The sequence below is a fragment of the Salvelinus sp. IW2-2015 genome, linkage group LG1, assembly GCF_002910315.2.
Source record: "Salvelinus sp. IW2-2015 linkage group LG1, ASM291031v2, whole genome shotgun sequence".
Taxonomy (NCBI): domain Eukaryota; kingdom Metazoa; phylum Chordata; class Actinopteri; order Salmoniformes; family Salmonidae; genus Salvelinus; species Salvelinus sp. IW2-2015.
In genome coordinates this window covers 20731447-20758616 of record NC_036838.1, presented here as the reverse complement: position 1 = coordinate 20758616, position 27170 = coordinate 20731447, and the positions used below count along the sequence as shown (strand labels likewise).

At 43.3% G+C, this 27170-nt stretch overlaps 1 protein-coding gene and 1 pseudogene across 1 annotated transcript in view; both read right to left on the bottom strand.

The window, feature by feature from the left end:
* Positions 1–1868: 1868 nt before the first annotated feature.
* The window catches only part of LOC111962313 (disks large-associated protein 4-like), a 47525-nt gene continuing 22223 nt past the window's right edge, over positions 1869–27170 (bottom strand). The window contains exons 6-11 of the mRNA XM_070442506.1: positions 12393–12835; positions 11542–11630; positions 9663–10177; positions 7976–8067; positions 5549–5713; positions 1869–4282 (exon numbers count right to left, since the gene is read on the bottom strand). Of these exons, the coding sequence (XP_070298607.1) occupies positions 4043–4282; positions 5549–5713; positions 7976–8067; positions 9663–10177; positions 11542–11630; positions 12393–12835 (1544 nt within the window). The 3' untranslated portion in view covers positions 1869–4042. The remainder of the gene's footprint in view (positions 4283–5548; positions 5714–7975; positions 8068–9662; positions 10178–11541; positions 11631–12392; positions 12836–27170) is intronic.
* On the bottom strand, positions 17137–17193 carry LOC111971007 (U7 small nuclear RNA; annotated as a pseudogene).

The following is a 27170-nucleotide window of genomic DNA, read 5'->3' as shown; positions in this document are numbered from 1 at the left end:
ATCTTGCACTGAGATACAGTGCCTTAGACCACCGCGCCACTCGGGAGCCTCATGTTATAACAGATTGCGTCCAAATCCAAGTCCAAGGCACTGGATTACAAAACACCAGAGAAACGAGTTGGAATGGTCCAGAATAAGCATGATAGACAAATACCCACGTCTAACTACATTGGTCACAACAGCAAACCAAGAACACAACTTGTCAGACACACCAACCCCCTTCCTGGTAAAGAATCAAATCACCAATGACAAGTGATTGTCACACAAAGCCTGGAGATGACTTATTCACAGAGAGGGAGCAGAGCCATTGACACCCCGCCGTTTACTGAGCAGAGCAGAGGGGGCCATCAGCAATTCAGGCAAACACACAACAGCAAACAATAGGCTGCAATCAAAACCGACCTTTTCCCAGGAGGGGGTATGATGGCCAATAAAGACAGGCCATTCCAATGCAAAGCCTGATGCTCAGGCTATTCTGTCACTGTGGTGGTAGGGAGAAAAATAACCCCAAAATGAGAAACGAGAAATGGAGCAACTAGCTGACAAGCAACCAGGCATATGGTTGGAATGACTTAAGTAAAAGTGAATGTCGTTTTTATTCAAGTGAACACATTGTATATGTCCCCATGTGGTGACCCTGGTGTTGCAAGCACCATCTTCAACAGACTGAGCCATTGGAACAACTGAGGAACCACTAATTAATTAGCAGGGAAAGGTGGTGTTTGTGGCAGGAGAACATGTTGGGGGATGAGAAGGAGAAATGGAAGAAAACTCATTGGTGTTTACTCTGACATATAGTAAAGATGTAGGTAGAGTTCCCTGTCACTACTGCATGCCCTAGCCATGTGTAGCAAAGGGGAAACCATGTGGAATTGGACACAGAACATTCAATAGCAGTTGGTCATAGTATGTGAGAGATAGTGAGAAGGGGGAGGAGACTGCAGTCTTCAGTGTTTTGTCAAACAACAAGAAACAAACACAATGAACCAGTATCTGGCTACCACAAACAGTCTTAATTAGCTATAAAAAAAATAAAAAAAACTGTACTGGTTGGAAATGTATGGTCGGAAGCATTTTTGTAATGACCAACTGTGAAAATGCTGTTCCCTGGTAGTATACAGTTCACTCTGCCTTTTTATAGAATTTGTCTCAAATTGCACCCTACTCCCTGAACAGTGCATTACTTTTGAAAAGTAAAAGCTAGTTCACTTTGTAGGGAATAGGGTGCCATTTGGGACACCCCCGTGGCGTCTCCCCACAACCACAGGAGTCTTTTAGAGAAAGCAAAACATTTTAGAGAAAAGGAAATGCCGCACACTCTAGTAGCTCCGATGCAATTATTCAGTCACTAATGCTTTCGACAGCAAGCTGTCTTCATCAGGGTTTCATCATTTGAAAATCACCAACTTTTGACAGGTACCCTCTAATAAATGTCCCCTAGTGGTGAATTAAATACCATTGAATTTCAAACGTATTGATCTCTCACACACAAAGAATGTATTACCGATATTTTCATTTGACAAAGTTATTGTGTTTTGTGAGATGAGAGATTAGGCTATTTGTTATTACTTGACTGGAATCATTCAATTTTCCACTTTTACAGGCCTCTTGAGAGAGGGAATCACCAGATGGCTATACTTCCCACACAGGCAGAAAGGTCATGCATTTCTTTTTTTGTTAAAGTACCAACAGCATTTTCAAAAAAGAAATGATGGCAAAGAAATTACAAATAGATGTACTATAATAGAGATGTAATCATTTGTCTCAATTCAAAAAAAAGTGTAGGTATCTAGGGATGATATTTAACGTAAAGAAAACTACAACAAGTGGTAGGCAGTGGTATGACAGGGTGCTTAGTTAAAAAAATGTAATGCAAACAATGTCTTCTTCTACATTCAAGAATGAAATCCTTCCCTCCAAAACTGTCATGGACAATTGAGATGTAGTGCAAACTATTACCTGTGGGGGGGGGGGGGGGGGGGGGGGGGGGGTGGTAAGAGAGCTTCCAACATGGTTTCACACAGTGCTACTGAAATAGTCTAAAGCAGTTTCCTCTCCTAGTCTCCTAATCCTTTCCCGAGTCTCCTCGAGTTGTGTCTGGCCGTCTGGTCAGGAACTGTGATGTGAGAAAAGCCATACAGTAGCACTGAATATGCAGTGCAGTGAATCACGGACCATTTACATGGGTGTGTGCAGTGTGGAGAATAGTCGAATACAATACTGTCATTTAGCAGGCATTAGTCAAAGTTATTTGATGCTTAACCTCAAGTCCGAATTGGCCTTAGTTTCATTAGCTCTCCTATAGAGATTTTAAATGGAATTATGGTTGAAGTGACTGGAATCTGAGGTGGAATTGACCACAACTTTCCCATGCAAACTGAGTAGTGGTCCCGTATGGGAAACACACCAGCATCTGTGCAAACTCATTTACAATATAAAAAACAAGGTGAATTGTAGAGAGGGAAGTTGAGGCAGAAGTTTGGGAAAGAAACCATTTTGAATTATATTGCTGCCGCAACAAGCTGGAGTTGCTAGAAGTACCTACTTAATAAAACCCGCAGACTTTTGAAAATGTTCAATGAAATAGCCACAATGATGCAACATGATAACGTTGTGAAAAGCATCCTGAAATAACAAGGAAACAATACAAAACTCAATCATATTTTGCCCAGCGGGACAGTTCTCAATGGTGGTCCTGTCTAACCCCTCTACGTGCAAGTTTTCCACAAAACCTGAATTATATTCAATTGATCTGATATACCTACACCATMGTTGTATTCATTAGGGAACAACGTAGCGAAACATTTTGCCATGGAAAATTAAAGGAGCGTTTCCACCAGGTTTCAGTCAGTTTTTTCCCCCCCTGTGTGGTGCCTTATAAAAAGGACCGATTAGTAAATTCACAGACCAATGGAGACACATGCGAGCGCAAAGTGTGGCCATTGTCATGGGACTGTGGACACTGGCTGATGAATACATCCTCAGACCAAAAATGGCAGAAAACAATATCATCTCAATGGAAAAGTAGGATCTTCAAACGTTACTCCAGTAAATATTGATGTGTGAGTGTAGTTTGAGTCAGTTATAAAGTACCGATTGTTTTTTCATATACATCCTTAACAAAGGTTGGACAAAAACATACATTATGTTTTCAATAGATCTCACTTATATATAGAAGTTGTGATATTTGACGTTAAATACCCCCAATCCTCTAGTTCCTAATTCAGTTTTCGGTGCCCTGCTTTCCGAAACTGCTCACGAATCTTGAACTGCAGGCAAAGGCTCATACAAAACAGAAGAAAACAATGAAAACAAAAAAGCACCAGGAAGACATTGATAGCTGTGGGTCTGATGCGCGCGCGCGTGTGTGTGTGTGTGTGTGTGTGCGCGCTCCTCTGAATAAGTGTGTGTACGTTTGACCACATGGTGGTGTTGTGCAAACTATGGGTTGGCCAAGGCAAGGGAGAGGGAGGGGCATTGGAAAGCACAAACGCTTACTCTGTCCGCATATTAGATCTCTTATAGCCAAGATACAGGTACATCTAAAATAGTCTTGATATAGTTTCTTTAGGAGATAATAATAATACCATCATCAATAAAAAATGTCATAATTTGTGTAATACTCAAGAGTTTTGTGTGTATGTACTGGTATGTAGGCTATGTGCGACGTTTTAAATGTATGCTGTTCTTGTCTATTAATGTTCTGTATTATGACGTGTTTCATGTTTTGTGTGGACCCCAGGAAGAGTAGCTGCTGCTTTCGCAAGAGCTAATGGGGATCCTAATAAAATAACCTCAAAAAAGTTCTAAAAATAGTAACAAAGGCTGTGGTTTAGGTTTTTCCATTGCAGCCTCGTGAGAGGAGACAAGCATTCCCCATATAGTCTACAGCCCAAAAGTTCTCTCTCTCTCTTTGTTTCTCACTCCATCTCCTGTAGACTGGCGGCCACTAAGACCAGACTACCCTGTGTGTGGTGAGAAGACCCCAACCCCCCCTCTCTCCCTCTGCCATCATCCCTTCCTCCATCCCAGTTTCTCTCTCTTAGAGGCGAGTCTGGGCCTCAGGGACATAGATCTCGATGCTGTCGGCGCTCTCCGTGGCCGAGTTCTGCCGGACCGAGGCGGCCCTCTTGGCAGCCAGTAGGCGCTTGCGGGCCTCCGTCCGCTGCTTCTCCGCCGAAGAGGTGGACGAGGCGGAGTCGGCGCTCTTCTCGCGGCCCAGCACCGGCCTCCCCTTACCGGGCTTCTTTGGCACTGGAGGAGGGGGCTCTTTCTTGTCCTCCTGGTGGTGGTGGGCCACAATGGACGGAGTCAACCACAAGGGGGCAGAAAAGACATGGGAAAGAGAGACACAGGAGAGAGAAGGGGTTGGGGGAGGGGGGGGGGGGGGGGGGGGGGGGGAGAGATGAGAGAGTGAGAGGATGCAAGGCGTTGTTGCTGTTGGAAGAAAACCTTGTAACTCCATTAAAAGCAGTAACTCCCCACTTTTAATATTTTATGACTTTAGGACCAAGAAAAAGTATTCAAAGTAGCATCTGATTAATAGCTTTCGTGAATGTATGTTCATACATGGTTTCAGTTTGTTTCAGTTTTGGAGATACAAGGTTTTATTCTGAAAGCAACGAAACAACGGAGGGTAATGCAGAGGTTGCAAAAAAGAGCATTGTGAGTTTCATTTGATTAACGTAGATCTTTGACAGGGACATTTGATTACGGTGAAGCTTTCTACAATAAAATGTACAAGGTGGCTAACTTGACACAGAGCCAATTATATGGACAACACAGATAAAATATGTTGAATATAGGAGATTGAAGGTGACACTTTGTCAGAGTAGACACTGAACGAATACCTGTGTGAATAATATGACAAGGACATTAGATGGTCACACTCTATTTGGCCGTACGCCATAAAAGTGTCACAATATTAATGTAACTTAACAAGACATAACACATATTGATGCTGTTATGACGTACAGTTCAAATTAAGTGTATCCCATTCGATGAATCACACTGAATGTAATGCAATGTCACTGCAGAAGGAGTGAAACGGCGCGGCATAAACTCAAAGCAGTTGAAGCACACATCCACCCAAATACTCTCACCAAAACGTACTATTTCCACTACAGTCAATCCAGCAGCCATCAAACTAACTAACCGCTCCCTACACACGCGCGCGCACACACATCCAAGATAGAGCGAAAGCCAGGCCGCATTCCATGACGTGATGCAACCTTTGCCATTGCCATGCAAGTTCGACTTCAGACCAGAGCATTTCTTTTAGAGCGACATGCATGCTCAAATGAGGGGCTTAAAAGCGCAGAAACGGTCCAAAACAAACTGCCCTCTTTGAGATTGAACACCATGCATGTGTAAAGGGAGGTGGCTTCTCTCTAGCCCCCTTTACTTTGGACTGGGAAGCCCCTTTAAAATGTTCCCCTCACACAGGGAGGGGGAGAAGAGAGAGGGGAGATGGGGAGGGAGGAGAGAGGCCAGTTTCGGCGGCTTTCCTACCCCAGTCTGGGCACTGGGCAGCAGGGGTGGGAAGTACCTTCCGCTCGGGGGGCGAGTGGGCCACGGCAGGGGACTGCCAGTCGCTGGACTTGAGTTGGTAGAGCTCGTCGAATTTGAGGCTGATGTCCTCGATGGAGAGCTGCAGCAGGTCCCAGAAGCCCGCCAGGTCCTGGGCTGTGGGCCGCGGGTTGGCGTTCACATTCTGGAGGGAGGGAGAAAAAAAAGAAGAGAAATGGGGGAGTYGGMGGGAGYGGGGGGGGGGGAGAGAAATAGTGAAAATGTTAGAGGGGGAGAGGGAAATGGTGAGGGAGAAAACAAGAGAGGGATAAAGAAGAGATTTGAAATTCATTGAGTCTTGCTTTGTCCACTTTTGTTACTAGAGGGAGCTGTCCTACAACACAACGTCAGTGGAGATCTCCGTCCCACTGAATAGATCAGCGTTTCCCAAACTCGGTCCTGGGGACCCCAAGGGGTGRAAGTTTTGGTTTTTGCCCTAGCGCTACACGGGTGATTCAAATGATCAACTCGTCGCCAAGCTTTGATTATTTGAATCAGCTGTGTAGTGTTAGGGCAGAAAACGAAACATGCACCCCTTGGGGACCCCGGGAACGAGTTTGTGTAAATCATTCTGTCGGAATGTGCAGATGTTGTTTGTCCTTGCACTCAAGTGTGCTACTGTATTGCCATTTGATATATGCCTCCGTAAAAACCTACGCCGCTGTCTTGGGGCAGGTCTTCCTTGAAAAAATATATTTCCCRCTGCTTGATAAAGTATTTAAGAAGTCAAATGAAATAAAAAGCACAATAAGTCCCTTAACGCAAGGTAGAATGACCACTTTACATAAGCAGTATACTGACTGTATAGTGACTTGGGTGGCACTCTGTTTTGCCCTGCAAGCTAAGTCTGTCAGAGCTGACGGACGGCTTGACGGTCACACTTCGACTTGTTTTCTCCACCTGACCCACGTGTTCTGTGACTAATGCGCTACCAGACTATTCTTTGTTATGGTTGGGTCTCCCTGGTTATGGTTGGGTCTTGTGTGGCTCAGTTGGTAGAGCCTGGCGGTTGTGGGTTCAATTCCCACAGGGGACCGGTATGAAAAATGTATGCACTCACTACTGTAAGTCACTCTGGATAAGAGAGTCTGCTAAAATGTAAAATAAATAAAAATGCTTGCGTTTCCTGCCATCTGTGCTACTAGACTTGGTTTTCAAACCCAATCCAGAGCCTTTTGGCTCGACGCGCTGGCATAATCATGCTAGTTGTGCTTTCAGGATTGTCAGATAGGGGGACCATTCTCGTTCTGTGGGATTTAAACAACACAACAAAATATGGTAGAACTAACTGTTTCCAGCTGAAAATTGTATGTATTGAGAGAAATTATCAGGTTTCTGAATAACATTTCTCCTTTAAAAGGGACATGTTGTGTAATGATAGGGGGGAAAAATCCCAACAGGTAATTGTCCAATAAATACAAAATAATTGGAGTTTATTTGTAGGATAGAAGTTGTATTGGATGTCAGACCATGTCTTCTGAACATAGATGCCTTTTGATAGAATTATATCAGCAAAGSACAGCATAGCCCAAAGGTTCAATACACAACCATTAATGCAAAACACGAGTTCAACAACATGGTGGCATTAAAACTGACTCACATTACAACCGACTCATTGAACACAATCAGTACCCCTTTCTACAATGATACGCACACTGAACTTTATGACCACATGATCATTATTCATAAAAACGGTGTTAACATCCATGTATTCTTGGTCCTCTGTCTGAATAACTGCACGTCTAGTTCTCATTTGAGAGAAGTAAAACATTCAGTCAATGATGACACTGAATTCCCCCGAGAATAGGCTACAAGAGGACGCAACCAGCAAAATGCAGTCGTTTGCAGAATGTCAGTCTTATCCTACTGATTGGGTCTGTCATAGTCTGAGTCCGCTGTACTGAGATCATGAGATCAGTGGAATGATGGGATGCAGAGAGACATGTCCGACTTTTTAAGGGAGCTTAACCACTCAGGTCGGGGAAAAGCCCGATCAATTAATTTCCCATTGACCTTACTGCCTGTTAGCATTTAGCTTGTCACTTAGCTAATGCTAATCTCTCAGTCGCATTTCATGTGGCATGTGTTTGCCTAATGATGTGATGTGTGTATGATCAGATGTGGAATTTCTTTTTTTTGTTGTTGCTTTTTTGTAATGTCTGGTTATTRGATGTGTGTGTAGAGTATGGAATAGTATTGTTTTGTCTGGGAGTGTGGTGATGTTGTTTTGTCTGGTGATGTTTTTGTAGGGTAGTGTTGTTTTGTCTGGTTATGTGATGTTGTTGTGGTGGCATAACAAACATTGTTTGGTCTAGTAATTTGATGTTGTTGTCATGGGGTAGTATTGTTCTGTCTGTTTATGTGATGTGTGTATGGGTGAGTTGGACTATGCAGAGGTGATACTCACCAAGTTTTGTTCACACAGCCCTCTGAACTGCTCAAATTTCTTGGTCATGAGGAGCTGAGCACTGCCCACTGCACTGCGGACCTTCCCCAACACTGCAGATAACAAAAACACACACACAGATTGACTCAAACAGACAGACACACACACAGGCAGAGAGACAAGACAAGACAGACAGGCACACAGACAGTACAGACAGACCAGACACACAAGACTCACACACTTTGCTGTGCATTTGGAATACAACACTACAATCAATGGAGTGCCTTGAATGTCTATTGTTTCACTCAGAAATGAAACCCCAAACTAGGCTAATGGTAATAAACTCTTCCCATAGCTACTGATGTGTATCAGGTCTTACTGTACATCCATTTCCGTACTGTCTCAAAAACAACAAGACAGTGTTCTGCCATGCACTGAGTAAATACTTAGAACACTACCATCTTGAGAGAGATGTTGTTGTCTACACACGTCCCCCTATCTGTACAACTACATCGAAAGCTAGCACACAAGGGAATCTGTGAAAAGGATTTGTCACACAGGGAGAAACAAGAGGATTTGCGAGGGAGAACAACCTGTTTTAACCGGAACATTCCCWTATAACAGCAAAACATGCCAACAACGTTACCAAAATGAACCCAAGCTAATGTTGGGTGTCTAGACTAGAGATGGATGTTAAGGCCATGTCAAAATGACCATGTCAGAATGACCCCATAAGGGGGGGCAACACGAGAGGATCACAATGTAACGGACAGTGTTATCCTCTTTTAAAAAGGCAGCCCTCTTCGCATCTGTTGATACTCGAGTCTTCTTCATCCAGTCTTTATGACATGGCTTTGCTGCTGCATCATAAGTAGAACAAACATCTGCATTGGTGAAATCTGACCACTGGATGATACGGTTATGGCATTGAGAATAGGGACCAGCGGAACCAGGTATTTCTATGGTCCTGCAGTAATCCGATTCGATGTCGACTCGATCTTGCCAACAGTGAGAGAAATGCACATGTGAGCACGCATACACTGTGCACGCGCAGATACACACATGCGTGACCGTGGCTTGTTCTTGGTTTGGTCAAGATCTTCTGATATAGCGTGTGTGCTTGACTGAATGTTGTGTCAGGACTATGCACTGTGTGTGTGTGTGTGTGTGTGTCAGGCCTACTCTCTCTTGTGTGCTGTGTCAGCCTGATGTTGAGGCGTTAATATTATCTGGGTCTGTAATCCGGGTCCAGAGTAGATTAGTGTAATTCTGGGATAACAGGTCTGTCTGTGTGTTAACCCCAGGTATTACCGCCTCATCCACTGCAGGGTGTGTGTGTGTGTTTGTGTGTGAATCCTGTGGTTGAACTCTACTTCCAGGCTTTGAACCTTCGGATCAGGTCAGTTCAGGTCAAACCACTTTGTAGATCAGTCCATCCGCATGATGTGGATGTTAGTGGGGGCTCTTTCCAAAAGAATAGGCTACATTATGTCATCTCAGAAAAACTTTGCATAGAGTTGAGTTACGGAGAGGTTTGTCCCGGAGCATAGTCTGTTGTCAGGGTATGACCTACTTTCTGATAGGTTCATGATCATTATGTCTGCAGAGGAGCAAACATTTTCAAACGAAAGCGGTCAATGATAGTTGTAACTAGGGTAGGCAATTGTTTGTATATGTCCTGCAAGAATAGAACGATTAGTTGTCTTACCCTCCTCTGAGAGCTGGTTGTCTTTGGTCTCTTGCTCCATCTGCTGGCACCAGCCCTCCATGCGGCCCGTCTCCGCCTGCAGCAGCTTGAGGAACCAGTGGCCGTCCCGCCGGCAGGCAGGGCCTGGAGGGGGCACCGCATTAGGGTTCCCGCTACCGCTATTTCCGTTCCCGCTCTCCAGCCAGGGGTCTGGAGGGGGCAGGGATGAGGGGTCCAGGGCTGGGTCCATGCTCTCGGAGAAGGAGTCGGAGGAGTCGGACCGTGTGGTGGAGAGGTTGAGGATCTGCCGAAGGGGAGGTGGCGACGTACTGGTGTCAACGGTGGGATTCGATCCATTGCCCTTGCTGACCTGGCCGCTGCACGGGGGCGAGACCATGGATTGGCAGGCGCTGTTGACCATGCTCTTCTTCTCGGCGGCGGGCTTGGCGTGGGAGTTGGCGTGCGAGTTGATGGGAAGGTCCTGTGTGTCAGAGTCTGTCTCCTGCTTGGAGGCCATGCTACTGGAGCGACTGAGCCTGAACAAAACACACAAAACAGTGAGAAAATAGAAATGCTCCATCAATATCGATGGCAAAACAGACATTGCATCTCTAATAATGTTATTCTGTCAAAACAATGGATAAGTAGAAGTAAACCTGCAACCTAACACCAACCTGCAATCAAAAGCCAACCAAAGTCAAACCAACCCCAACTGCTTCTGTAACTGAGCCAACCATCCATAACAAAGACTAGAGGACAAAAATACGACCTAGCCTTTTCCCGCTACAAAACAAACCAAGGAATGTTCTCAACAGCAGGCACTACATCCTCTACTGATCAATACAGGTATAAAAACAGAAGATGGATATCGATCACAGTGTAGCGTTGCCTTGTCGACATGATGCGGTGGCGCACTCAGCTTGGAGGCAGTAGACAGGAGACACAGAATATAGCCTAAACCATAGAGATGGATAGAGAGCATACCACACAGTTGACTACGTTAAAATGGTGAAAGCCCTCCATTGCAGTGCACATGCCATCGCAAGTCTTTTGTGGCAAGTTCGATCTCTATCTATCTCTATGACTCATCACGTGTACGGGTAAAGGGCTTGGCTGGGGAATGGTCTGTTAGTGCAAACCCTGACTTTTGTCTGACCTTGGCTACAATGCTACCTTCCGATTGAAGTGATAGAACAGGAAACACCAAACAGGGGAATAGACGTTCATCTGTGGAAATACTATGGATTCTTGGCAGACTGAATATCCATGGTTAAGAATAGGATAATAATAATAATAGATGGGGGAGGGAGGTAAAATACATACTTTAATTGTTGGTATGGGGTGCCAATAAATAGCATTGATGTTTTAATTAGAAATAGGACTCGGAGGTGGTGTTTTGAAAATGAGTATGTTATCGGTGGACATTCCGGTATGGAAGCTCTTTGTCTAGGCTCTGTCTAAGATATCAACTGAAAAAGGCCACATTCAGATGTATTCAAATAGTGAGATAATTCTGACAACCAACTGGTATTTGCAAAACAGCATGAAAACTAGGAGGGAGGTCAAAGAGAAGGAACAACGGGGAGTGAAGCCGAGTGTGGCATGCAAAGACTTCCTGGAATTCAAAATATTGTGAAGCTTTGTAAACTACATGACAAGTACTACGCTACAGAACTACAGAATGACTTTCAAATGTCGCATGCGTCATTGCAAAATAGCTTATGTAAATATTGTGTGCTCTTGGCAACATAGCAGGTGTGTTACTCTTTTCTCACATTATGTATATTTTCTCAGTGTCTACATCAAAATGGCCCCTCAGAAATGAATATATTTAGGCAACATTTTATTGTGTGGAGGAAAAATTAACGGGAGTCACAAACGGGACAGGAAGTGCACTTACCAGCCGTCGTCCGCCTGGATTCCGATTGACTGGAATCTGGCCAATGGCGGTGTCTCCTCTCGCTGGACTTCCTCCTGAATGCAGTCAACCTAACAACCAATCAAAAAACAGTCTTCAATACAAAGTATTTGTCACCTGGAAAAGGTTAATTCCGGTAGAAAATTTGTGGTGCTCCAGGTCATCTTTTTTGCAGTCGATCTGCACGCCTCAGAAGATTGCTACAATATATAATTTTTATGTGGTTCCAGAGACAGTAAAGACTTCTGCAGGCATTGTGAGATCTGACCATTTGCATCGCGCCCAAAAAAAAACAGCTGCCTCATTCTAGAGACAGTCTGAAAAAAAATCTATATTAAATAATTAAGTGAAAGCATAATGTTTGCCTCAGGCAAGGATGGGGAGAACTCTTGAGTTTTTCATTTTCCAGATGGCACTTTTTCAAAATTCAAATTCAGCATGCCCCATATGAGCTGTAAGCATAAGAAAAATAAATGTTTAATTAGCGCAGTTCACTGTTTGGTTATTCTTAAAAATGATCAATGGTTAGGTTAAATAGCCTCCATCAGCCCAATGGTTGCACGCCAGTCCAGTGCTGGACCTAAGCCATACTGCCAAACTTGTACCACAGACACACTTACTCTAGATTTTTACCTCAAACACTAAGAAACATACTGTGATACTACTGAATCTAATGAAACGTTAATGACTCCACTGTAACACAACTGACTATACAGTAACACCACTGACAATACCATAATGTCACAGACAGTACCGTAACGTCACTTATATTACCGTAATGTCACTGACTATACCATATCGTCATTGACTAAACTGTAACGACGCGCTCCAACCTGTATCCCTATGGAGGAGAGCTTTCTCCGGGGCACGAAGTCCGCTCGTGGCTCCTCTGCTGTCAGGCTCCCTCTGTTGGCGCCTGTCCTCAGGGGTTCATGCTGGGAGTCATTGGTCTCAGTCCCGGTGGTGGCGTGGTGGACGGTGGCGGCGAGGGGTTCCCGGTGGGTGGCGACGGGCATGGGGATAGGCCGAGGGACACCCCGAGCCAGGCTGTTGGCGCGCGTGCTGTCGAGGCTGTCGGAGGAATTGCTGTGTGCCTGGCTAGACTGGCTGGTGATGGTTTCGCTGCGGCGGTCGCGCTCAGACTGGTGATCCAGGTAGGTGTCCTGGGCCGACTCAGTGCTGCTCTGCACCGTCACAGAGATGTAGGGCTTGGAGGTGGTGCGGGGCGGCACGGGCGGGGGCGCCGGCTTCTTACAGGTGGTGATGCATGTGGAGACTGGAGGGGAGGGAGAGAGTTTTGAGTTTTAACAAGTCTTTATTGTTCAACAATGATATACTGTAAAGCTTTGAGGGTTCAGAGAGAGCAATTCCTATGGAGTGGCGTCGGCGTGAATTTTGAAGACCGCTGTACTTTGTCTGTTCATTGCATACCAACAAAACTGATGTCAGGGAAAATGTCACCACCTTTAATATAAGATACCTTTATCTCCAAGCAGAAATAAACAAACCAAATGCACGCTAGCTTAGCGCGAAGGAGGGACACCCGCACCAACAGGAATCTTTTAAAGCGGAGAATTACATTTACTGGCACACTGAACATACAGTACATACCGGGCACATAATGTTCTACAGGTGGTTCGCATGAGTCGCATGAGTCAAAGTCCAAATTGCGATTCAGTCAATCAAATAATGAATGCAATTGCATGTGAACAGGAAGTACAGATCACCACGGGCTGATTGCTGAGTGGAGTCTATGGAGCTTTCACATAGCTCGATGAATAAGACAATTGATTCAAGTAATTCCAGCCCAGAACTRCTAGCCCGAAGAACATGATCCCAATCCCACACTTCAGGTGATGTGACTGACTGAGGACGGATGCACCGAGAGAGAGAGCAATTCCTGGTAATGGAGGACCAGTACCTGAGAAGCAGCTCCAATGGAGTGACTGACCATTCAGAGAAGCAGGTGTGGTGTGCTGTTGAATAGCGCCGATCCTGTTTCTTCAGACTGTCTTTGTTTCTCCTTGGCTGTCCCATCGATGCCTCCTCCACTGAACCTCCACTGCCTTTTCAACTCAAACTGCCTCAACTTCATCCCAAGTCAACTGAGGCTTTCAATCTTCGTCATTTAAATGTTTTGTTTGTTGTTTTACCTTTAKTGCGCTTTTGAGATTATTTGAAAAGCTCTATACAAGTATTTTTGGGGAAAATAATGAACTATTATTATATATGTAACTCAAGTATGCCTAGAAGGCTCAGTCTGTTACGTTTGTAATTGTTTTTTGGCATTTATTTAAGAGGACCTCAATGAAAATATGTTTTCAACCTTTTTTGTGTCATCCTCYATTAATTTAAACGCATTATCCACATGTCTGTTTGTATTGTGCTTTAAATGATCAAATAAATCTATGGCAGAGTAGCCACCCCGCTACACTACAGCCATCAGCCATTGAGGGAGTGATTCCTTTGATATCAATGAAAGCTGATATTCTGCCTGAGTCCATTGGCAGCGTCCAAGCTCAAGAATCGTCAAAATTGGTAGAACGTCAAATTGACACGATGCTGATGGCCACGCAACGCGACACCTGTAACGTAGCTGAAGTGTAAGCGAAGGGCTGAAGTAAAGAAAGAGAGAAAGAAAAAGAGAGAGAGAGACGAGAAGCACTCCCAACTGAATAGAAGGAGGGTGTTGTGTCCGATCTGTTCTGCTACATCAGCATTTAACTGTGAAGGCCAATTCTACTCCTTTCCCTCTTTGTCAACAGAATGGTGACATACAGTACAGCACATAACTTGAGGGACATTGTTACGCACGCCTCTATGAAGAGGGAACGCAACACCCTGCTACAACTCAACTCCCCGTGAAGTGAAAGAGGTATGGGACTGTAGGTGTGAGAAAGGACGACAAAAAGCAGAATTGACCGTTTACTTAGATTTTATTCCTTTACACGGTAATATGGGGAAAAGGGGCTGGACGGAACCAAAGCAAAGAAAGTAAATGTCAAAGCCCCCCCCCCCCTCCTATCTAACCTGCCTACCCACCTAANACCTAATTTAGCACCACCTGGTGCACTAACAAAAATACAGGGGGTGGTCCGCCCAGGTCTTACCTAGTGTGCCTAGACAGTGAATATACTACGGGTATATGTATGCCCGCGGGACTCTTGCCTAAGCACTCCCTAGGTGCCTTTCCCTTCCCCCCTGGGAACAAATGAAACAGAATATCAAACAAACTAAGAAACAAAGGACATCAAATAAGCMCTATCTGAGCAACAATCTCACACAGAACATACCAACTGCTCCCAGCAACAACTAATACAGTACAACCAACATGCTATAACCCTCAGCCATCAACCTCCTCTCTCAGCAATGATCTATATCACATTCAATCTCTCCAGCAATCTCCTCAGCCTGCAATGATCTCTGCCTGCCTATGATCTCTCTCTCTCTCTCTCTCTCTCTCTCTGAAAATCAGAACACTGGCTTTTATAGCTTCAGAAGGCATTGGTAATTAGAGACAGCTGCGTCTTGACGAGGTGGCGGGGTCAGCTCCAATTAGCCATGGAGTCGACCAATCAGCTGCTTGGGGAGAATTTCAGGAAGCCATCTCCTGAAACACACACACTCAAATACAAACTACAACACAGAAACTGGGGAACGTAACAGACATATTAAGGACGATACTCAGCAATAGTAGAATAACTAGAATAACTTCCGCACGAAGTCGGTCCCTCTGCTTGTTCGGACGGCGTTCAGCGGTCGATGTCACCGGCGATCCACTTTTCATTTTCCATTTGTTTTGTCTTAGTATTACACACCTGGTTTCACTCACCCAATGACCTGTTTATTATTTAACCCTCTGTTCCCCATGTTCGTTTGTGAGTGATTGTTCTTTGTAAATCGGGCAGTTATTTGTGTGCACGTATATTTGCGGTGTATTTTTGAGTAAAGTACGTTGATTACTCATGTCTGCAGTCCTGCGCCGGACTCTCTACACCAGCTACACACAGGACCACATTACATAAAGGAACTCCCCACTGTTGGATCACGAAATATATATTTTTTAAATGGTTACATATCATTTAGCAGACACTCTTATCCAGAGCAATTAGAGTAAAGTGCCATGCTCAAGGGTACATTGATAGATTTTCACCTAGTCAGCTTGGTGATTCAAACCAGTGACTTTTCGGTTACTGACCCAACACTCTTAACCGCTAGGCTACCTGACGGAGTTCCTATTGTGTATTTTCCTTATAGGAACTCCATTCCCACCCACGGCTTACCCCACGGCACACTAATGCTTTTCGAACAACATTTAATAGTGACTTATGGTTAAAAAAAATCTCTAACTTGCTGAGTCATGATAACTAAGCTCGGTAACCCACAATTGGAGCCATTAGGCTGTGTGTGTGTCCCAATCGACAAGGATACTGCCTTTGGATTGGGACACAGCCATAGTCTGGTTCAGTACATAAAGCACACATTCATGGCTTGTGAGACGTGCTTTCAGTCATCACTGTAGCCCACGTGTTGGAGTAGAAGTAGGCTACATTAAACCACTTACTGATGCAGACTAGCTCAACACACCATCAAAGCTTATTGTGAAATAGACACAAATTACTTATTCGAAATTTGTGACAGGCACACGATAAAGTCCACTTTTCCATGTGCATTAAACGATTTTCATCACAACGCATTTTGTGTGTATTATACAATTTTCTTTCTTCATAACGCATTCGTGTACATTACACGAATTCCAATTTGATGTGGCTAACATTAGCTAGGCTAGCTAGGTTGCTAAAGTTAGCTAGGCTAGGGGTTAGGGTTAGTCAACATGCTAGTTAAGTAGTTAAAGGGTTAGGTTTAGAAGTTAGGTTAAAGGGTTAAGGTTAGGGTTAAGGGAAGGGTTAGCTAACATGCTAAGTAGTTGCAAAGTAGATAAAAAGTAGTAAGTAAAGTATAGAAAAAACTAAAGTTATCCGTGATGAGATTCGAACACACATGTTAGACGTTTGCGTTATACACCTACACATCCTGACCAACTCCCTGCTATCATTTCTGTCTTAAGTAACCTACTGTCTTCATCTGTGATTGAAATGTACTGTATACAAAATCATGTACTGCACATGAAAACATTTCCAATAAGCAATAAGTGTCTATTTCACAATGGACTAGCTACATACACATAACACAATGCCAGTCCAGTACTGCAGTCACTCTCTTATCTCTACACTCGTCTCATAGTGTATGAGTATAGAACAATGGTTACTCTGTTGCAGAGGCTTGACTGGCTAAGTGAGAACATGGAGATAAAATGGCTTCCCTCTATGTAATGCATTCATTGATGAAGATCACACATTTGGTAGAATTTCAGTAGAATGTCCACATGAAGAAATACTACAGTATACTATAATATAAATACTATAGTATTTACTGCAGTGTTGTTGCAGACTGTAATATACTGCAATATTTACTGTAGGGGGATTGCAGACTGTAGTATTTATTGTAGTGTTTTGGGGGAAATTACTGCATTATTTACTGTATTGTTTTTGTTTTAATTATCTTTGATATAGAAGTGTGGGCTTTCTCCTTGAAGAAACCTACTGGACAAATACTTAAAGAGCACATGTTCCACAACTTGTAGGTAGGTAGGACTGGGGTCTAAACGGATATTCCAGAGCTTCTGGCTCCCGAATGGCGCAGCATCTCAGTGAAAGAGGTGTCACTACAGTCCTTGGTTCGAATCCAGGCTGCGTCACATCCGGCCATGATTGGGAGTCCCATAGAGCGGCGCACAATTGGCCGGGGTAGGCCGTCATTGTAAATAAGAATTTGTTCTTAACTGACTTGCCTAGTTAAATAAAGGTTACATTAAAATATAATATCTTATGAGAACACAATCTCATTTACAGCAACAACCTGGAGAATATTTACAGGGGAGAGGAATGAGCCAATTGGAAGCTGGGAATGATTAGGCGGCCATGATGGTCAGWTTGGMWATTCAGACCGGACACCAGGGTTAACATCCTTACGATAAGTGCCATGGGATTTTTTAGTGACAACAGAGAGTCAGGTCCCCCATTTAACTTCCCATCCAAAAGACTGCAGTCTACACAGGGCAATGTCCCCAATCACTGCCCTGGGATGCTTTTATTTCTTTKTTTTTTTACCAGAGGAAAGAGTGCCTCCTACTGGCCCTCCAATACCACTTTCCACAGCATCTGGTCTCCAATCCAGGACCAARCCTGCTTAGCTTCAGAGGCAAGCTAGCAGGAGGATGCAGGGTGGGAGGCTGCTGGCTAATCTTTAGGAAACACAATATATGAGCCTATACTTGGCATGTAATTTTCAGTCCTTGATAGACAGGGGTCAGAGGTGAAACTAATCCAAAATGGCGCAGTCAAAACTATACAGGAACTTATAGTGATAATGACATTGTCAATGAGCCCTATTCTGTGTTGACTGTAACCAAAGGAGCTGCCACTGCTGTTGCCTWTAGATCACACCCCATTTAGTCTTCCTTATGGTCTTATAAAATCTAGTGAAATATGAGTGTGATGAGTATTTCACAAAAAGACAGTGGTTGCTATGTGAAACTTTATTTGACACCATTTATAGACTTACAGACAAAGGATCTTAATTTGAGCCAATATGCTACAACAGGAAAATAATTCTGCAGCAAGAGCAAATGTGAATTATTATGTGGATTATAATATATGGACATTTTTGTAGGGGTTATTACATTTTTCGTAAAAGAAAATCTACTTCAGAAGCCTTTTTTCAGAAACCTTTTAAAACCTTGAATACACTACAAGTTTTCCTGCAACAATGTGATCAAATTAATATCCTACATTTGTATTAAAAGGGGCAAGCAGGATCCTGTTCCATAGGATGCTAATTTGCGGCTAGCATCATGCTACAGATGACTCTGTGGTGGGTCTATTTAGAGTGTTTGAAAATTAGCGTAGCTGCCTTTGAGAGGCAGAGGACATTTCTTTCACAAAAATGCCAATGTTTYCTGTAGCCCAAAAAATGGCTTTTACACAACTTTGCTTCCTTGTTTTCCACTCCTTATGGAGCTTAAGGCAGGGTGGTAGGGGATAAGCAGCAGGCCTATGGAGTAGAATTAGTAGGGACATTGGCTTAGTAATAGCCAGGGGGAGCTAGCTAGATAGCATTTTTGGGGCTTGGGGTGGGCAAAGGTCCAAGTGTACAAGAAAAAAAAATCCACAGGAACTTAACCACTGGTGCTTACGTCACCACCCCACAAGACTGTGGATTTTGTGTGAGGACACTTTTATTTCCAATGAGAATTCCTTAGGTGTGTCCTAAGATGGAAATGGTCATGTGTCATTTTTATATGACTTGTGGAGACTCAACTGACCATATTTGAATAATATTTGAAAGTGGAGATAAATTTAGCCTGGTATAWTTCTGGATATATACTGTATATACACACACACACCCTATTCTCCCCAAAAGGTAGTTATAGTCTTGTCCCATCACTGCAACTCCAGTACAGACTCATAAGAGMCAAAGGTAGAGTGCCATGTCTCCTCCGAAACACAACCCTTCCGAGCTGCTCTGCTTCTTGACACACTGCTCACTTAACCCAGAAGCCAGCTGCACCAATGTGTCAGAGGAAACACCGTCCATCTGGTGACCGTGTCAGCGCCCAGCCCACCACAGGAGTCACTAGACCGAAATGGGACAAGGACATCCTGGCCGGCCAAACCCTTCCCTATCCCAGACGACGCTGGGCCAATTGTGCGTTGCCTCATGCGTCTATCGGTCGCGGCTGGCTGCAACACAGCCTGGGCTTGAACCCGGATTTGTAGTGACGCCTCTAGCACTGCGATGCAGTGCCTTAGACCGCTGCGCCACTCGGGAGGCCCTAGCCTGGTGTAATTCTACCTACCCAGATATGTTTATTATTCACCTACGTGAGTTGAATTTCCTAAATGAGAAGCAGTTATAGTTAAAGGCTAGCTGTACCTTTAACAACAAGCAGGACACATACAATATAGGCCAATGCCATGGCACATCACATTTTGGACATCTAGGCAAAACTGGAGCCAATCGTCCTAAATCAAACCTTCTTCTAACACATTTCCTGAGGCAATTCCCCAAAATGTTTTATGTTTTATGGAAATGTGTACGACTATGACAGCTCTTTTCAAAACAGCTCAAACTTGGTTCGAGGCTGGTCTTTTCATCGACATGTGCAGTATTTCAAACCCTAATATTGTTATGTTAGTAAGATCTCCCTATGACTGTACATCTCAGCTACTCTATGGGRGCCAGCTTTTTAAAAACCCTCGCAGCAGCTTTCAAAAACCCTAGCAGCAGCATAAAKATGCGAGGGAACTCGGAAACAAACACTCCAAACAAAAGATATGTTGTGTGGCTTGATCCACAGACAGCCTTAGCCTCAATGTGTGTCGCGACCTCACCTAATTCATGTTACGTGGTATACCAAAGCTTTTTCGATACTAGTACATGAAAAACGGTTCGGTACTAGGTAAAAAAAACAAAAAGACTTTCGGTACTTCTGTCAAATGTGTCTCACATCGTCTACTGATTGAGGAGTCTGTCTATCAGCACAGCTGATGTCCCCTTATTACACGTGAGCACCGTGCCTGCTCCACTTTTAGCCTGCACTGGGAGTCTGGGCTGCATCATGTTAGCTCCCCACCACAGGAGGTTGGAGGCACCTTCATTGGTAATGGCTGGAGCAGAATATGTGGAAAGGTATCAACAACAAACACATGGTTTCCATGAGTTTGATGCCATTCCATTCGCCCCGTTCCAGCCATTATTATGAGCCGTCCTCCCCTCAGCAACCTCCACTGCAGTCCCCACTCTTGAAGTTAACATACTTGAATAATGCAACACGGCATGTAGAAAAGTTGAAACTGTTAATTACTGTTCGCAAAACAAAATGTCCATGACAGGCTAGAAGAATTTACATTGCAAGAAGATACATGTAGCTTCCATCTTAGTAGGCTAACTTTCCTTGTTAGCTTACTGCTAAAGCTAACATCAATTCACTAACCTAGTACCTTGTTTGTGATAATATGCAAACCATAACGTAAAATATTGCTGATTTGAAAGCTGATTGTCACCAAAAACGTTATTAATTCACTTTTTGTCKTCTGTCTCATGTCTCTCCCAATCGAGATCATGTCCACTAGATCCTTGAACTGACTGTGTGTAAATTATGTCATGGGTCTTAAAGAAACAGCACACACTTTTATAAAAGAAGAGATTGCTTCTTCTATGCAAATGTTGTTGATCAGTACAATAAAATAAGTAACCAAATGCATGCACACTCCTATTGAATATGCATTCAACTGTTTTGTGTGAATAGACCTAGGCTACATCTTGATTTACCCAGTTTATCAATAGACTAGAGATTTATAAATAAAGATAAATAAATAGATGTATTTATTAGAGAAATAAATGAAGTACAATTATGTGGTTATGTAGTTAAATACTTTTTTATTTTTATTGTTACAAAAGTCAAATTTATTATTTGATTGTATAATTGATTCATTAATGCACAACATTCAAAAATCAAACATGTCAAATGTAATGATATTGATCTCAAAAGATCTGTATGGATCAAGTGTCATTCTGGACCTTGGCTAATACGCCTTTTTTTTTGTTGCCATGGTCTCGTTGTGGTATCAAGTACCGCGATGGTATCGAGTATCTTGACAGTACACCTGGTATCGAAGTCCAAATTCTGGTATCGTGACACTACACCTAATGATGCGCTCACATGGACTCACTCGCGTCTCGCTGTAAAGCGTCAAGCTAGTGTTTGCGTTGCCTCTTGTTGCTGCGTCAAAGTACAGGCTAGCTCTAGGTTACAGTAGAATGGTTGAGCTGGAACTACTAAGGCTAGCTCTAGGTTACAGTAGAATGGTTGAGCTGGAAACTACTAAAGGCTAGCTCTAGGTTACAGTAGAATGGTTGAGCTGGAACTCTAAGGCTAGCTCTAGGTTACAGTAGAATGGTTGAGCTGGAACTACTAAGGCTAGCTCTAGGTTACAGTAAATGGTTGAGCTGGAACTACTAAGGCTAGCTCTAGGTTACAGTAGAATGGTTGAGCTGGAACTACTAAGGGTAGCTCTAGGTTCAGTAGAATGGTTGAGCTGGAACTACTAAGGCTAGCTCTAGGTTACAGTAGAATGGTTGAGCTGGAACTAGTAAGGCTAGCTCTAGGTTACAGTAGAATGGTTGAGCTGGAACTACTAAGGCTAGCTCTAGGTTACAGTAGAATGGTTGAGCTGGAACTACTAAGGCTAGCTCTAGGTTACAGTAGAATGGTTGAGCTGGAACTACTAAGGCTAGCTCTAGGTACAGTAGAATGGTTGAGCTGGAACTACTAAGGTAGCTCTAGGTTACAGTAGAATGGTTGAGCTGGAACTACTAAGGCTAGCTCTAGGTTACAGTAGAATGGTTGGGCTGGAACTACTAGGCTAGCTCTAGGTGACAGTAGAATGGTTGAGCTGGAACTAGTAAGGCTGGCTCTAGGTTACAGTAGAATGGTTGAGCTGGAACTACTAAGCTAGCTCTAGTTACAGTAGAATGGTTGAGCTGGAACTACTAAGGCTAGCTCTAGGTTACAGTAGAATGGTTGAGCTGGAACTACTAAGGTAGCTCTAGTTTTACAGTAGAATGGTTGAGCTGGAACTACTAAGGTAGCTCTAGGTTACAGTAGAATGGTTGAGCTGGAACTACTAAGGCTAGCTCTAGGTTACAGTAGATGGTTGGGCTGGAACTACTAAGGCTAGCTCTGGTGACAGTAGAATGGTTGAGCTGGAACTACTAGGCTAGCTCTAGGTTACAGTAGAATGGTTGAGCTGGAACTACTAAGGCTAGCTCTAGTTACAGTAGAATGGTTGAGCTGGAACTACTAAGGCTAGCTCTAGGTTACAGTAGAATGGTTGAGCTGGAACTACTAAGGCTAGCTCTAGGTTACAGTAGAATGGTTGAGCTGGAACTACAAAGGCTAGCTCTAGGTTACAGTAGAATGGTTGAGCTGGAACTACTAAGGCTAGCTCTAGGTTACAGTAGAATGGTTGAGCTGGAACTACGAAGGCTAGCCTCTAGGTGAAACTAGAGGCTGCAGCACTGAGAAACTGTACGCCCTTGTGTCACTCCAAAACCACAGACAATTCCTGAATCGTCTTAGTGTAAAGAACTGCAAACTTTCACAGTCTTCTCACTGTAAATGTAAGGAACATCGCTAAGAGTATCCAGAACAAAAAAAAATGTCTTGCACAAATGAAACATAAATCCCTATAACAAGGTCAAGAGCAAGAGGGGGCCTTCACTTGGAATGCAACAACAACACACAGAACATTTAAAATACATAGGTTTCACATTGACAACGAACATACCAGCATGACKGGTTGAGCCCTGAATGACAGATGCTCTTTGGGAATGCTCTGGCTTTCACCAATCCATCACTATTAGCAACAATAACACTGTACCCAGTCGCTTCTCTCTCTCCTCATACACCACAAGTTGCCTCACCTCGCATATCTAGTTCAAATGGTGCCGTCACATTCTTTCCCACAACAGTAGAGCTTTTAGAACTGTACAACAACAGCAAATAGCTTGTGTAAGGACGAGTATAAGTACACATTTCCAATGTTGTCATCCATCTCCTCATTGACATGCCACCGATAACATAATCAGTAACTACCGTGGTCGGGCCCCAGGGAAAGCGTTTTCTAAAGAGAGACAGGAAAGCAACACATGCTGTTAAAGATGTACTGCCATATCGACCGCTGTGAGTTGTTGATTCCTGTGTTATGTGTGGGTCTGCGGGTCACACTTAATATTGCAAAAACCCTATACCAGAGTAAATATCTGGGTAATACATTATAATGTATGTAATTACCCTGTAATAGGATAGAATTAAATGCTCTTATGGAATGTTTACTATTTTTGCCGGCGTTTTAGAAAATGTATTTAAAAAGGTTAGCACTGTGTACAGCAACTGCTTGCAAGGAAGATTGTATGACATAAATTATGTAAGACTAGGCCTATATCAGAAAATATTCCCTCATAGCTACCCAGGAATAAGACTTTTGTGATTTAGGCAATGTGTTTCCCTGCTGTTTAATGCTTTACCTGTATCCCCGAGCTTCTGACAGACATCCATGCCAGGGTAAGATAGTGCTGAAGGGGGACTAGTGACCACTGCCTGTCTGCCACCTCTAATAACGTCGACAGGGCTGAAGGGGCTTGTCGTCGCAATGGCAGCTATGTGACATGCTGGCTCCACTCCAGATTCCAGTCTGTATGTTTGTGTGCATGTGTGAGAAGCATTTTGGATACTTGCCCTGCCCTATGGGGCTCCAAGTGGCATATTATTCTTGCATAATTACAAACAGTCTGCCCAGAATTTATCCTTGTGTGAAACCCCCCCCCCCCCCCCCCAAAATCAGCTTTCTTACAAAAAACCCTAACAGATGGAAAATCATAAATGACCTCCTCTTCTCAAATTACACGGATATTATTCATGTTGGTTTACATGGTTATTGAGGTTGTGGGTTTTGGGTTTGCCTATCACCTACATCAGGCTAACTCTGTGACAAAGAGATGGATACAGAAGAGAGGAAACGTCTCGAGAAGGAAAAAAAGGGTGCATCTCAATAGTTTAAAGTAGCTCCCTTTAGGTGTCTTCTTTAGGTCATTTGCACAGGACATTAAAAACAAATTGACAGGCGAAAGCAGTTCCCTGGAAGGCATCCTCCGCTGCGTCTTCAGATCAGTCAAAAAGAAGGAAAGGAGACAAGGAGAGGAAGCCACTTGAGACTTTTGAGATACACCCAATTAAATGTGAAATGTGTGATCTCCTACCAACACGGGACGAGAGTGCAGCTGTCTCCAGAGTACATTTCCCTCCCAATTTCAGGCTATTATGCATAAATCACTCACACACACAACATAAGACAGCCCAATGTGCGATGACTGCGATGACGCAACTAATCTTTCCACCAGTTACGTACATAATGTTGATGCTGACAAAMCTTGCTTTCAGAAGCCATCTGCAAAGCAGTTTAAAGCTTTGCAAACAGTCCATCGAAATACTGTTCCTGCTTAATGGCACTTATTGAATGAAGCTCAGGCTGTACGGGTTGTTGGCTGCCACCACCAAACTGAAATCCTATTAAATAGGAGTAGCTGTTCTGACTTAACCAGAAGGACTAAAACAAAAACAACACTGGAAACACAGAGCTTTGTTCAAAATGTTTACTCCGAGTGGAACGTGTGGGGACAARGGTCCGGTCTTCTCCTGCCATCTGTATTAACGGTCAAGCTATCAACTTGCGGGACTCTAGTTCACCATGAGTTATTGGAAGTGTAAAAAAAAGAACATATCATGGACAGATGCAAACTAAGCAGGATAGTTGTCATGACAAGTCATTCCATCCCACTGGGCACATACTGGTTGAATCAACTCTGTTTCAACTCCCGAGTGGCACAGCGGTCTAAGGCACTGTATCTCAGTGCTTGAGGTGTCACTACACACACCCTGGTTTGAATCCAGGCTGTATCACAACCAGCTGTGATTGGGAGTCCCATAAGGCAGCGCACAATTGGCCCAGCGTCGTTCGGGTTTGGCCGGTGTAGGCTGTCATTGTAAATAAGAACTTGTGCTTACCTGACTTGCCTAGTTAAATAAAATAAAAATTGAATAATATAAAAATTCTACGTAAATTGTCAATGTATTGTGATGTGGAAAATACGTTATCAACCAGTACTGTTTTCATCTCAGTTCAATCAACGTTGTCAACATTGAAATGAAGGTAAAACTTCAACTTAAATACATTGACTTAACCTGACTAACAGGCTGTAACATCAATATAATTTCAACACAATCATTAGAACTGTTTGTTTATATGTTGAAATTGTGTTGAAAAGTCCACATAGAAATGTAAACATTTTTTTTATCCTATAATCAATATACTGTATCTAAGCCCATTCAATCTGTCCCGTGAGGTGGTTTGAGTAAAATTATTATTATTCGATTTTTTTCAGGAGAATTGACATTGAAATGACTAAAACTAAATCATAACGATAATGATAATAGACTTAAATGTATAGTCTCTTTACTCTGTCCAGCTTGCTAACAGTCATCGAAAMGAAAGCTAGAAAGTCAGGGAAAAGGAAATATAAGTAAATATGACGGCAAGGAAATAGAACCAATTTCAAGTGCGGCCCTCTGGACCTATGTCAATTTGGTCATATGTGTATTTTATTCTTAACTACTCTCCTTCTCCGCTCTCTCAGCAACAGTTTTCTCCCAGTGGTTGCCAAGTGGCCCAATGCCATACCAGCTGACCTGTGTGGGTAGTTTAATCTAATACCAGCCATGAGATGCTGGCAAATTCAACTGTTCCCCCATTMCTCTTACAACTCTCCTTGACTGCCCAAAATATCACCCCATACAGCCATCTGCCTGGACAGTAAGCTTCCAACACAAAAAGACACTCGAACAATTAGGGTACTCCTCAACCCCAGAGTCACTCCGTTGAAACGTTCAGGATAACTTCACACTATTGTATACATGCTACACTGAGACAGAGGTTCCTAACATAGGACGAAATTGGTTTGGAGGTCGGATGAGCATGGTCACTCAAATTATTGGTTTGGTGAGCAAAGCCAGCAACAGGCTGGAAGAAAACCTCAAAACAAGGACTGGGGTAGCAGCAGGCGTATTTGAATGTTAAATAGTAAAAGGAGTTAAGAGCAAGGAAAGTATGGTCGAATCTCATCGGCTCTTAAAACGTTGGGAATTGTTAAAGATGGTCATACCATGTATCATTTATATATMTGATTTGGAATTTTAGGACCCCTTTAGGTATCAATCATTTGTATTTTTTTTATTATTTGATAAAAAATATTGAATTTGGGCTTTACTACTATAGCCCYTAGAAACACATTCATAAATGGCAAAATAGACAGTCAAGAGTCTGTCCTATATCTAGGAGATATAAGAAAGCTCACCAAATATATGTATATTTTTCCCTTGTTTTTGTTGCCATAAAACTCCATACTTCCATTAATTTGAATGGGTTACCTTCAGATGAGTGCAGTAGAGCAAAACGGAGAACATCATCGTGTTCATGAGAGTTTCATCATTCCATAGAGTGGTCATATTTGTAGGCCAAACTGTTTGGAAACTACAGACGTTTTCGCGAGAAGACCGATTTTCAGGATGTCTGACAAACACCGCTGTAGCTCAGCCACCTTCCACCGCAGATGCGGAAGGCCGACATAGGTGGATGCGGCCGATTGAGATATCTTTAGCTTAAATCGATAGATTTTGATTAGGGTCACAATGTTACTTAGATTGACGCACAGGTGTGTCAATAGACTTTTAAGGATTTTAAACAATGTCTAGCCTATGTTCTATTCTAAAAAACAGGGGAGTTTCCGTACAGAAGAGTGGTTCATGTAAACATTGCTTGCCCTCACTTACTCTCCCACTCATCCCATGGCTAACACAGAACCGCACCCAGACTACTATCGTGGGGGGCACTTTGTAACGCTCGTCTGAAGAAGAGGACCAAGGTGCAGCGTGG